The sequence below is a fragment of the Dipodomys spectabilis genome, unplaced genomic scaffold (genome assembly GCF_019054845.1).
Source record: "Dipodomys spectabilis isolate Male_0828 unplaced genomic scaffold, ASM1905484v1 ptg000125l, whole genome shotgun sequence".
Classification (NCBI taxonomy): Eukaryota; Metazoa; Chordata; class Mammalia; order Rodentia; family Heteromyidae; genus Dipodomys; species Dipodomys spectabilis.
The window spans coordinates 16887392-16901475 of record NW_024870802.1 but is presented as its reverse complement, the minus strand read 5'-3'; the positions used below and the strand labels follow the sequence as shown (position 1 = coordinate 16901475).

Here is a 14084-nt window from a genome sequence, read left to right as displayed (position 1 = left end):
ACCCAGGTAATAGGTAAGGAAGACAGAGGCCTGCCACTGCATCCCATAAATTACCTTTAGTCAAAGCTGAGCTGGAGGGTCTCTTGAGCCCACTCAGGCCCTGAAGAGGGATGTCGCCACCTTCCAAGACACTTTTATAAATCTGCCTCTCATTCTCCAAGCTAGCGAGATCCCCAGGAGCCCCATCTGATTCCCTCTTCACTGCGTGGAAGTTGGAAGAATATACACTATGAAGGAGGTCATATTATAAGTGAGAAAAGGGGGGAAAAAGATAAATCATTAGCATTTTAAACATTGTCCAAAAACACCTGATGTTATCATATGAGGCAAAGAACATTTTCTAATGTCCTATTCAACGTCTATCCTTTGTAAGGAACATTCTAATTCTTTATTCTTAAACATAATTTCTGTGGACAAAAGGCAGGCCCATGGGAGCTTGGATACTCAGGAATCTTATTCAAACAGCAAAATTCTCTAGTTGAGATGATTATATTTGTGCTTTAAAAGAATAACTCTAAGCTGGGTACTGGTGGCTCACACCTGTAACCCTAGCAACTTAGGAGGCTGAGATCTCAGGATCACAGTTAGAAGCTAGTTCATGCAGGAAATTTTGTCCATGAAATTCTTATCTCTAACCACCAAAAATCTGGAAGTGGAGCTGTGGCTCAAGTGGTAGAGAGCTAGCCTTAAGCAAATACACACACACACACACACACACAATTAGTGTAACTGTACAATACTCCTAGTAAAGGTATTGGAAGAAAGGTAGGGAGGGGGAAGACCAGAGGTCCAAAGGCTATATACATAATGGTACAATTAAGAACGTGCATAAGGGCTGGGAATATGGCTAAGTGGTAGAGTGCTTGCTTAGCATGCATGAAGCCCTATGTTCTATTCCTAAGTACCACATAAACAGAAAAAGCCAGAAGTAGAGCTGTGGCTCAAGTGGTAGAGTGCTTGCCTTGAGCTGAAGAGCTCGGGGACAGCACCCAGGCTCAGAGTTCAAGCTCCACAACCTGGGAAGGGAGTAGGGCAGGGAGGAAGAAGAATGTGCACGAGAGAACACATGGCTCCAATATATGGTCAGCCAGTGTCAGCCACTTAAAGCCCATTTCCTAGGTTACTTTTTCTAGAGCTTTGGCTGATGGAGCATTAAAATGAAAATGGAGAGGTCCAGCTATCTCGGGTGTCCTAGAAAACCACAAACCAAGTAAGATTGGCACCTGGGGACACTATGTGCTCTTTTACTTATTACTTTTATTATCACAGCCAAGCTGGTCCTGATATGTTGCCTAGGCTGAATCTAAATTCCTGGCTTCAAGAGATCCTCCTAGTTGGGTATCAGAGGCTCACACCTGTAATTCTAGCTACTCAGGAGGCTGAGATCTGAGGATTGCAGTTCAAAGCCAGACTGGGTGGGAAACTCCCTAAGACTCTTATCTCCAATAAATTACTCAGAAAAACAGAAGTGGTGCTGTGGCTCAAGTGGTAGAGTGTTCACCTTGAGCTGAAGAGCTAAGAGACAGCGCCAAGGCTCAGAGTTCAAGCCCCATGACCGACCAAAAAAAAAAAAAGGAGAGAGATATCTTCCTGTCTTAGCCTCTCCAGTAACCGAGACTTCAGGTATCTGACACCATACTCAACCTTTTTTTAAAAAATTCCAGATGTTTTATATATATATATTTTATATTTTTATTGTAAAGATACTGTACAGAGGCATTACAGTTACATGAGTAAGATAATGAATACATTGTTAGGAAATGGAAAGACTTGGAAAAATTATATTAAGTGAAGTAAGCTAGGCCCAAAGAAACATAGGTCCTATGGTTTCCCATATTTGCAATAACTAGTATATATCTGAGACAAGCAGAAAAGGTCAGATAAGTTGATGTTAGGTGAAATGAACCCCAAGATAAGTATTCAAATGTTTTTTTTTCTTTCTTGTGATCGTTTCTAGCATATTTATGATTTCTTTGTTGCTTTGAATGTCCCTCCCCCACAGTATAACCTCTGCTTTCACTGTATTTGATGTTGGTATAATTTGTGGAGGGGAAGGGAAAAAAACCAATCATTTAAATAGGGATACAGGCGGACCCATTGCAACAATGAGATGTACAAGTCGTTATGTCGAAAAATGAACTTTGCAACTTTGGTGGGGCGGGGGGGGGGTGGGGGCGTTGTGGGGGTGGAATGTGGGAGGGGGAAACAAATGATAAGGCAACAATGCTTGATAAGAAATGTACTCATTATCTTGCCCATATAATTATAACCCCTCTGTACAGTATTTTCACAATAAAAAAAGAAAAAAAAGATAATGAGTACATTTTCAATCAAGCATTGTTACCCCCCTCGTTTGTTTTCCCCACCATACCTTCCCACCTCCCCAACGCCCCCCCCCCCCATCCCCGCCAAGTTGTAAAAGTTCATTTTGAACATCGTGTCTTGTATAACTCATTGTTACAATGGGTCTAGGACTTCTTGGCACAGGCCAATTTCTTAATAAAGACCCAGAAACACAACAAATCAAAGAAAAGTTGAACAAATGGGATTACGTGAAACTGCAAAGCTTCTGCATGGCAAAGGATATAGCTAGCAAGATCAATAGAAAGCCCATGGATTAGGAGAAGATCTTCACTAGCCATACAACAGACAAGGGTTTCATATCTAAAATACACTTAGAACTCAAAACATTAAATCCCCCAACAACACATCCACAAAGAAACATACTCAACTTTTCAGCTAAACTTTACACTCACTTCTTACATTATGGCATCTACTAGGCACAGAAGCTGTTGCCCATTTATAGTCTTCATTTATGTTTTATCTTGTTAGAATCTAGGTGTTTTTCAAGTTGCTACAAATTCTTTTTGAAAGTACTCAGTCACCAAGCCTCTCCCTTCTCTAATCTCCCTGGTTCTGTGCCTCACCACTGAGGTGCTGACACTGACTGGCAGACATACGCATCTGCACACTCTTCTCAGAGAAGGGAACAGTATCGTTTTTTACAGAAGGACACAGATTTCTGCTAGGTCTGTTTCAATTCTGCTTCATTCAGTTTACTAGGATCATTACGGATCTGTCGGCTTTGGGGTTCCACAGCTTGATGAATTCCTTCACCCCAGTATTTTACTAGATTATCAAACACAAGAAAAGCTTAAAGAATGACAAGAGTGGCCACTTATAACCCTTGGTTCTACAGGTTATACCTAGACGTACTTACCTTATACACATCTAGTCATCTGTCCCAACCATTCACCAGCAAGGGGAATTGTGTCCATACTACCACACTAGCCATTCCTCTGTACAGATAATGACAGCAATAAATCTAGCTGCCACCCAGTGAGACATTCCAAGTGGGAGGCATTATGCTAAGTGCCTGATAATCATCCACTCTTGAATCCACACACAATCCTACTTCTGTCACTTTTCAGATGAGAAAATGAAGCACTGAGTGACTGGGCGGCCTGTCCAGGAGGCAATGTTAGCAGAGGCAGAGTTAGAACTTAGTTCATGTCATGTAATGCTATGTAGATGGCACTTTCAGCTACTGTTTTTTGTTTTTATTTGTTTATTGTCAGTTGTGGGGCTTGAACTCAGGGCCTTAGCTCTTTTGCTCAAGGCTAGCACTCTATCACTTTGAATCATAGCACCACTTCCAGTTTTTGAGCAGTTAATTGGAGATAAGAGTTCCACATGGATTTTTCTGCCCCGGCTGTCTTTAAACTGTGATCCTCAGATCCTCCTGAGTAGCTAGGATTACAGGCGTGAGCCACCAGCGCCGGGCTTAGCCACTGCTTTATGTAGAAAGTTTGCTACCTATGACAGAGGAGACAGTGGCTTAAATGCTACAGGAGCCAACAGGACTCAAGGATACTTGAGTGTCGTTACAGCACTACCACCAAGTAACACCTGCCAGGAACATACTTGGCCAAGGAATCGAAAATGGGAAAAAGGAGGAGCCTCTGTTGGAATATGAGGCTGTCTCCATCTTAAAGTAGTTAAGTGCCTCTGGGCAATATGGCCACCTCCCCAAGGAGGTCACACACTCCAGGCAGCTGCCACTAACTAGCACTAACCGCTCCCTTATCACAGGGGTGTGGTCTATGCCAGCTTCCATCCTGCTGCTCTGTGGTCCTCTGAACTGCCTTGTCTCAGCCAGAACTTCCAGCCATCTTCTCAAGTTCCTCTTCACTTCATTCTCTAATGACTCTCAGCTACAAGTGGCTGCTTGACTCACACTTCTCTACCTCACCAGCCAGCCCTGCTCTGGCTGTATTCCACCATTTCTTCCTGCTTCCCACAGACTGACAAACCAGCATTCAGGAAACCTCTCAGAATAGAATTACTACAACCAATTGTTTTCTTTCTGATACCAAAGGCTGACAAAACAATGCTTTCTCCAGATGTGTGACATTCTGCAATAGAGGTTCTCAGATTTAAAATAAAATATCTAGGAGCTCTGGAACAATGTTTTCTTAAAACATATCATCTCCACCAGCTCTCCTAATGGTGGAGGCACAGTTTCTTCCATTGTTAAGAGGGGGTAACTGAGGACCAGAGTGGCAAAAGTACTTGCTAGATCTAAGTAGATCAGAGAAGAGGAGAGGGCCCTGAGCGCCAGCTCATTGAGAAAAGCACCTGGATGTTCTCCAGGTATCTTAAACCCAACATGTCCCAAAGTAAACCAGTTCTGTCACTCCTCATCCCCCAAGCCAGAAAGCGCAGGGAATTAGTCCTTTCTCTTTCTTCTGGGCTCAAGCCCAGACACCAGATCCTGCTTCCTAGCCGGGCGCTGGTGGCTCACGCCTGTAATCCTAGCTACTCAGGAGGCTGAGATCTAAGGATTGCGGTTCAAAGCCAGCCCGGGCAGGAAAGACCGTGAGACTCCTATCTCCAATAAACCACCAGAAAACTAGAAGTGGCACTGTAGCTCAAGTGGTAGAGCGCTCGCCTTGAGCTGAAGAGCTGAGGGACAGCGCCCAGGCCCAGAGTTCAAGCCCCATGACCGACAAAAAAAAAACAAAAACAGATCCTGCTTCCTGTTCAAGATATATTAACTCCTTGCTTTCTCTACCTTCGTGGTTATCCCTCCAATATGGCACATCTACAACCCTGCAAAAGCACACCAGCAGGCCAGTCTCTAGTCCTGACGCTTTCCAATCATGGCTGGGCAATACTAGACAGACATCATCTCAGAAAGGTATCATCATGTTAATCCACGGCTCATTTACTCAACAATGTTTGCTGAGCCCCCACTATGTGTCAATCACTTTCCTAGGTGGAAGAGCCTAGCAGGGAACATACTTGCCCACACTTCCAGCCTTGTGGAACTTGTACATGCATTTTCAAAAACATGTGGTGATCTCAGAAAACAGAAATTTAACTTGTTAACTGTGGCTTTGGAGTACAGAATCTAGACAACCTTTTAAAAGGGTTTTGTGCTGAAAGAAAATTTGATTTTTTTATAGTAGTAATATTTTATAATTATAAAATTATTCATGTTTTATCATCAACTCTATAACGCTTTCCTTGATTTTCTTTCTCTTCCACAAAAAAAGTGCTCACTCCATCTTGAGTCTATCATTACATTTATCATACTGGATCCCAGTTGTTATTTACAAGTCTGTTTCCTGTGCTATACCCTGAAATCAATGCAGACAGGCAGTTTATTTTGTTCAACTTTGCATGTTGCTGCCCAGCATGGTTGTTCAGCAAATACCAGTAGAATAAATGATTGTAAAAGAAAATGCCTACGTGTGTGCACACATGTTTCTGATACGCATTTACAGCACACAGAAATCTCCAGTGTTTCACATAGTTCTTTAGGTTAGTATTTATATTTTGTTCAGAAAGTACTCTGCTAAATAGCCCCACCTCCTAAAGAGCAGCGTATCTTTGAGTGCCACCTGCTGGCCAAATAGAGGAAGGCTCTTTTGGTCAAGCAAAGAAAGTATCCATGTTAATTTGTGTTGAAATAGTAAACAAAGAAGTAAATAGTAAACAAAGCCGGTAAGTAGCTCCTGCAACCAATTTAAAGATCTGATGATGCTAGTGAAACAAAACAAAATAATTAGAGGCACACAGTAACAGTCACTAAATAAATACTTTTTTGAGGGAAAGGCCTGGATATCGAGACTATGGGTTAATTTCTTCCTGTCTATTTTTAATTTAATATTGCTAATGATCACTTTCGTGTGGAAGCAGGTTTAAAATATCAATTCTCTAGCTGTCACAAAGTGGTAAAGTTGTCACAAAGTTGGTAATTCCTGTCTATTCATTCTTTGAGTTAGATCAAATTTTCCCAGTATTTCCTCCAACATGTCATCCTTATCTGTCCAGAAAGAGGCCAGTGTCACTTTTCTCTCTTGCTTTGGTTCTGGTTATTTTTGAGACAGGATCTTACTTTCTTACTTTCTGGGCGAGCCGGGCTGTAATCCTCCTATTTATGTTTCCCATTACAGCTGGGACAACAGGTAAGTACCATTCTGCCCACTTTTCTGTTGAGATAGGTTCTCATCAATATTTTACCTGAGCTGGGCTTGAACTAGATTCAAGCTACCCCCAAAACAAGTATTTAGCAGCAAAAGTAGGAGGCAAGAAAAGGTACTAAACTGAGCCTGGATATAGAAAACTCAGTCAGTACTTAACAAACGAAAATATTTGCTACTTACTATGGATCTACTATTCTCTTGGTAGGGCCATAGTAAGTTAAGTATAACATTCATGGGATCATGGCTGGATGGCAAAGTGCTAAGAAAGGTAATCTGGGAAAGAACTCACGGTGGTTTGAACTCACAGTGGCTACCCCATGAAGCAGTGAATGGAGACAGTATACACCAGGCAGCCTCCTAAGAGCTGATAACAGGGTAACAAATCCACATGTGAGAACAAATAAGCTATCCTCTTCTTGATTCTACACTCCCATGTCAGATCTGGCCTGAGTACCCAGACCCACTGTCTCTATCTTTTATACCTAGTTTAGCTCATCCCTGCCTCATTCCTTCTCTTCTCCCTGATAATCCACTTAGGAGAACTCTGATTCTAAATGGAGACAAATAACCTCATATCAAAGGTAAAGACATCATCATGGGGGGAAAAAACTTACCAAGGGTAATACCAATCATCTCAAAAATTAATTTGGAAGAGGAGAGAACAAAAGAAAAATAATTTGAAGAGTATAATTAGGTTGCTACTTCTTACCAAAATACACATCATTCAGCACATACAAATGAGTGCACACAGTGGATAGATATGAGAGAAACACAAGCATCTCTGGTGGCAGTTCAAACATTTCATACACTGACCATATAAACAAAGCACGTGACTACTTACTATCCAGGAGGCTCTGAGGAAATGTCTGCCAAGGGGCTGACTGTTGAGCTCTGTAAAAGTCAAACAGAAGATAAAACACTGTAGTGATTTGTTTTGACTCAGAGGTTTCAAGTTATGAGAAAGAGAGAAGCTACTGCCCTTCCCTCATTTTGATAAGGGCCTCTGGGAAACGAGGGCCTGGATGAAAAGGCTTTGGTGCTGGCAAAGGGCTGTGCTCATCTTTGGGAAGAGGATTTGGGAATAGTGGTGTCTGTCTCTCATATCTTGATCTTTTGCCTCCCAGTAGCTATAGCAGCTGCTCTCTGGGAGGGATACGAGATGGCTTCCAGTCTCATCTTTATCTTCAGTTGCAGTTCCAATAGGCCCACCACCAGACTAACATGCACAGCATGCCCTTCACCAGCATTTCCCAACCCTTCGTCCTCCTTCCCAGTCCACTGCAAATCCCCTCCGTGCATCCCAAATGCCACACCCAGAGAGTCACGTAACACTTTAGACACAGAATGTACAAAAGTACAGTGTTTAGACAATCCATTCATTAGGCTTGAAGATTTACAAGTCCGGAAATGGGGAGAAACAGTATTTCACAAAACCCACTAATGACCATGTCAGCATGAATGGGGGATGCTTTATATAATACTGGGCCACTACACAAAAGGAAGCAAGCTACCAAAAGCTACATGTAGAGAAAAGGAAATTTAATTATGCAGTTCAGGCTTTCTTTCATGTCTTAGAGAGAAAATTGTTAAGGATTTATTTGGATTGAATATATTAATGTAAAAATTTCCTATAAAAGATCCTATCTGTAAAAATGACCATTTTTATGGTAACCAAGCTATCTCCAGAAGAGACATTTAGGGTCAAAAGGGGGGAAAAAGGAAAAGAAAAAGAAGATGTAAATGAGGGAATAGGAGATGGCAGGGAAGGAGAGGAAATATTCATAAGGCTAACCCACCTAGACCTCTGCCTGCCAAGATACCCACCTTCAACCTGTTAGGTTGACTTCTTCCATCTATCACAGCACTCTGTCCCAGGACAAGGACTCTACTTTCCCCTCCCCTCTCCAATCACCATTACTCCCCAAAGAGGGCCACTATGACTTCCTCCAGACTTTGTGGCTACAGTGGTGTTGCTTGCCCACCCTCTCTCCTTGAGTCTCCTACTTCTTGGCACCTGTACCATTCTACCTTTGAAGACCTTGTCCTGGTCTCTACCCTTGAAAGATTCTGTGAAATCCTCCAGGAACTTCCTTCTAAAATGTTTTCATAGCAAATTTTTATTTATTTATTTATTTCCCAGTCCTAGAGCTCGAACTCCGGGCCTGGGCACTGTCCCTGAGCAACTTTTTGCTCAAGGCTAGCACTCTACCACTTGAGCCACAGCTCCACTTCTGGCTTTTTCTGTAATTAGAGATAAGAGTCTCACAGGTTTTCCTGCTTCAAATTGCAATCTTCAAGATCTCAGCCTCCTGGCACCTAGCCGAAGCAAATATTTTAGCCTGTACGACTAAGCACTAAGTGAGCTCTTTTCATTTTTTAATGCTGGTCCTGAGGTTTGATCTCAGGGTCTGTGCACTGTTCTGAGCTTCCCCTCCTCATCCCCACTCCCCAAAGGCTAGCCCTCTACCACTTGAGCACAGCTCCACTTCTTTTTCTTTGATAGTTGATTAGAGATAAGAGTCCCACTGGCTTCGAACCTCAGTCTTCAGATCTCAGTCTGAGTTGCTAGGATTACAGGAATGAGCCCCCAGCATCCAGCTCTAAACGAACTTTTCTATACTGAGACTCAAATTTATACATCTTCTTGCCCATACTTCTGCTGCCATATAACCAAATTATACCTGTGCATCTCTTTCTTCCCTCTCTTCCTTCCCTTCCTTCTTTCTTCCAGAATCACATGTTTTCAATCAGTGTGCAATGCCCACAGGTTTCCCTGGTTCTTGGCCATATAGTCTAATACTAATCAACTATTTGTCTAGCAACCTCCAACATCTTTAAAAACTTCTTAGACCTTTCCTGTGAGTCCATCTTTTTTTACTTCTCTGAAGCACTAATCTTTCTCTTTTGCTCCAACAATCACTTCTTCCATTTCTCTGTACTGTTCTTCCTGTGACTCATCCCAATGGAAAAGTGTCAGTTCCCTCTCTTGTCTTGTCTTTGAGAGAGAGAGAGAGAGAAAGAGAGAGAGAGAGAGAGAGAGAGTTGCTGAGGATCAAATACATGGCTTCATGCATGGTAGGCAAGCTCTTTAGTATTAAGCTACATCCCTTTGGTTTGAGGCAAAGTCTCAAAATATAGCTTAGGCAGGCCTGAACTCACTATTCTCCTGCCTCAACCTCCCAGGTACTGGGATTATAGGCATGGACCACCAAACCTGTCTTCCTCCTTTCTCTCAATATGACCTCCTTCCATCTTTCAGCTACTCCCATCATCTTTCATCTACTCCCAGTGCTTCAACCAGGTGACTCTAATTGACTTCTTAAGCCCTTGCCTCTTCATACAGCTCTCACAGCTGGGGATATGCCCTACATGATACCCAACCAACACTTCAAAGTCAATTATCTGAAACCAGCTCTCATCTTACCTCTGTGCTTATTTTCTTCCCATCTTTATGCGACATATGGATGTTCTTATTCTTTTAGCTGCCTGGCCCAAACCCTAGTTGTCTCCATCCCTTCCCCTAATTCATTATTCTTCATACCAACTAGTTCAAATGTCCCACTGCAGTTCACTTGGTGATCTCACATCTGCCCTTCCCCACCTTCATGGTGGTACAGGCCCTCACCCCTACAGGCTGGCTTTTGCAGTAACACTTTGACTGGAGACTCTAGGCAATGATACAATTCTCAACCACATCTTTACCAGTGATATATCACTAGTATAAGGGCAAAACTATCATCTTGATAGCCATTTTTTCTGAGCCTCTATAATCCAGAATCAACTCTCTTTTCCAAGACTGTCTTTCAGTATTTTCATCTCAAATATCCTGTCCCAACATTTATTTAGCTCTGAGTGAGCACTACCTAATCTACTGTTGGAGGACTTTACTTATGAGTATGACTGACCTGTCAGTTCCTAAAGATGAAATCTTTTCAGTGCAGGTCCAGGTCCTCTGATGCCTGGCCCATACACACTTAGGACTAAGGATGCCAATCAACTGAACCATTGTGAAGCGAACTCGATGCATCAGAGACCTATTTTGCCCACCATGCCCTGGGCAGGGCTCTGCACCTTAGAAGCAGGCTCTGCTCTCAGGAAGGTAGCTGTTAATTCTAGTTGCCTCCCATACTAGTTGCAGAAGGTCTCTTTTTATTTCTGGACTGCTTTAAAAGTAACTTCTGATTCATTTTGGCCAAACTGTTATGACAACCCTCCCATCTAGCATCTCAGCCACATTAGTTCTTATTCCAGAATGAGCTGTACCCACTTTGACTTCAGCCCTACAATCCCACAGAGGCTACACCAGGTTCTTGTCTACTTAGCTAGAAACTCAGTGCCATGACCTCATCTTCCCCTGTCTTTAATCACCTTCCTGCCTTGATTGTATACATGGCAACTTACCTCTGGTGCCTCCTTCAAGTTCTGAAGGAGAGCCTGGTGTCTAAAAATTGGCTTCCTACTCCATCATCCTACAATGAATTTCAGGCTTTCTGAGTCCTAGAATTGCAGCGACTGGCCATGGCTCACTGGCTTCTGTCTCTCTCCTCCCAGAGCCCTTATTTCTCCAGACCTTCCCTGGTTTGAGTCTCTGGAACATACATGACTTTCTACTCCAGTCACTTGTGCTAGTGGTCTGACCTTTTGTCTTAGTTATGCTTACATCTCACAGACCCATTAGCAATTTCCACTTTCCTTACCATCATTTGTAGACCTTCTTGGCCTCAGCAGTACTGTTTTATTTCTTTTTTTCATTTTTTTTTTACTTAAAGCTATCTTTCCTCCTAGTTTTGTCAGGTAATCCTAGGCATACTTCTGAAAATATTTAATTTAGCCTTTCAACTGACTTTCTCCCTACTGCCTCCTATATTTATTTATTTAGTTAGTTAGTTAGTTATTTTGCTAGTCCTAGGCTTGAACTCAGGGCTTGGGCACTGTCCCTGAGATTCCTTTACTCAAGGCTAGCTCTCTATACTTGAGCCACAGTACCACTTCCAGCTTTTTCTGTGTTAATAGTGAGGAATCAAACCCATGCATGCTAGGCAAGCATTCTACTACTAAGCCACATTCCCAGCCCATCCTATTTTTTAGTAAGGTATATTTTTGACATGGATCCCCATAAAATTATCAGTGCAGAGTCAGTTTCAAACACTTGCTTATGTCCAGACTACCTGACTTCGAATGCTCCTTTTCACTGAGAACCTTCTGACCTTTATCATTACAAATACCATTCTTCTGACAGCGCCCTACATAGAAGCAACCCCCCCCCCCCATCACTGCTGCTGTTTTAAAAAATAACCTCTGAGGTTGGTATCTCCCAGAACTACAAAAATAGATATGGGAATTGTCTTTTTTTTTTTTTCCAGGGCTGAGGACCGAACCCAGGGCCTTGCGCGTGCCGGGCGGGCGCCCTTCCGCTGGGCTAAACCCCCAGCCCCTGGAATTGTCTTTTTTTAAAAAAATGAAGCTCATGCAAATTCAGAGAAAGTATTCAGAGGCAAAGGGTCATCCTCCAATTAATAATAAAGTATAATATGGCTCTGGTAGGATAGGGAGGAGTTTAAATCACCAGCATTTCCACAAACATTTGGAACATTTCCTCTATGAGGAAGATACCAAGCTCAAAAGGAATCCAAACAAACACTAACTGTGGGGCTGAGGAGGGTCTAAAACAGGAGTCAGAAAGCCATGCAGCTGAAAAAGAACCAGCACGGCAGTCTGTCACCTCAACTACAGCAAAACCAGAGAAGCAAATCAAACCAAGCTTGAAAAGGAATGGATAGCATGAGGAAGATGGGAAGAAGTACCTGTGGTGGGCTGGCACTGGGAGAATTAATCGTCTCCATTTTTTCTAAATCTGCCTCTAACTCTGTTTGGCACAGGTTGAGATCTTTTTCTAGATTAGTCTGGTTCAAGAAAGAAAAGATGAGAAAGAAATTTTTAGTTTAGAGGAAAGGGAGAAAGGATGGAAGGTTAAGTTTGAAAAATGAATTGTTTTTCGTGCCATACTTCAACAAGGCTACTATGCCATGACCCAACCACAAGAGCTCACTAGAAATTAGTCAAAGACGTGAAAGCAGAGAATGTAACATTAGACACGTACAGTAGAAGTCCTGAGCATCAGAGCTGCAAAAGTCTATCCTACTTGCTAACGAAAACTACCAATACCATGAACACCTACCTTTAAGGAAAGGCCTACTTGTTCCCTTGTTGGAACTGCGACAAATACTCTTGTGTCAGAAGAATAAGTCAATACTTGAAAGCCTCTACACATTAGTATATGTCTTAGGTACTTTATTAAATCATTTTATCACCAAGCCAAAAAGAAAAAAGTTACTACATTAAAAATAATGATTTAAGAAAACAAACCCACACCACACTCACACCAACCAAAGCTAGAGAGCACACACACAGTCACGGAGGAGCACAGCGGAATTACCTTTCTATCCTCTCTAGGAAGGATAGAGCAGTCTCCAGGAGTATAATCCCATATCTTTTTGGGAGGCTGACGGGAAGCAGAGGAGGAAATGAAGAAATGAGCATAAAGACATAAAGACAAACACAAGGCTGGTTCAAACAAAGAGGGGTACACTGGGAGAGCTGTGCCAACATAGACAGGAACTCAAAGCAAAAGGCTGGGCATTCAGCCCAGGACACACAAAAGTGTGCTGCCCAGGAGTTGGGGGAGACCTGGCACCACTAACAGGGAAGTGGGTTCTACTTTTATGTTTCAAGAGCAAATCATCATTGGATTATAAATACTGAAACCTTAAGAAAAAAAAGAAAAGAAAATATTAACACAAATTTCAACAAAATGACCAACTTTCAATTCTTCATTGTCCCTTTCAAACTAAGACTGACACTGGAGAATCTACATTTTCTTTTTGAAATAGCCTTTTCCCTTGTAAAACAAAAAATTCATTGTATGCTAACAAATGTACGAACCTAGCAATTTGGTTAATAGAGGGTAAACTGAACTAAACATGTTTTCTGTGGTCTGTAGCCATGAAATCTGTGTACAAAATGGGTATTAAATAGTGCACCAGACAATTTCACACCAGCTGTTTTGAACTCTCCTTTTAGGGTTTAAATAGATCTTGATGATGTTGCTAGTTGTAGAAATATAACTTCCATCTTCCATAGAGACCAGTTGCAACTTAGAATGTGAGCAGTAGAATGGAAGGTGATTTTTCTTTTCTCTCTTTTGCCCCTTCACAATTACAATTAGAACTGAGATGAAAAGTGTACCAAGTGATTGTTGGAGAGTTAGCAAGCACAGGACACTTAGAAGTTATAATGCGTGTCTAACAATGCAACTGCTTTTCTACTGGGTGGGCCTTCTGGTTTTGCCTCCATACCCTCGAAATCACCTATACTATGAACTCTGAGAAGATGAGAAATGGGAGATCATTCAAAGCTCAAAACTGTTGTATGTAATTCTTTGTTATTTTTAAATATTTTTAACTGATATTATAAAGGTGATGTACAGAAGAGTATACATAATTCTTGGCAACTAACTCTATGGAAGCATTCAAATTAATTTACTGAGAAATTTTGCCTTGAGTTTATAGATGCAAATCATGTTACTTTCTATTT

At 42.0% G+C, this 14084-nt stretch overlaps 1 protein-coding gene across 3 annotated transcripts in view; it reads right to left on the bottom strand.

Annotated features, from left to right (window-relative positions):
* The window catches only part of Sorbs1 (sorbin and SH3 domain containing 1), a 237579-nt gene that overhangs the window by 39319 nt on the left and 184176 nt on the right, over positions 1–14084 (bottom strand). For 2 of the 3 annotated variants that reach the window (XM_042689234.1, XM_042689236.1), the window contains exons 14-15: positions 7333–7382; positions 55–227 (exon numbers count right to left, since the gene is read on the bottom strand). In XM_042689234.1, the coding sequence (XP_042545168.1) occupies positions 55–227; positions 7333–7382 (223 nt within the window). Of the gene's footprint in view, positions 1–54; positions 228–7332; positions 7383–12295; positions 12395–12927; positions 12994–14084 lie in introns of all 3 variants that reach the window. The other variant, XM_042689233.1, reaches the window with a different exon arrangement.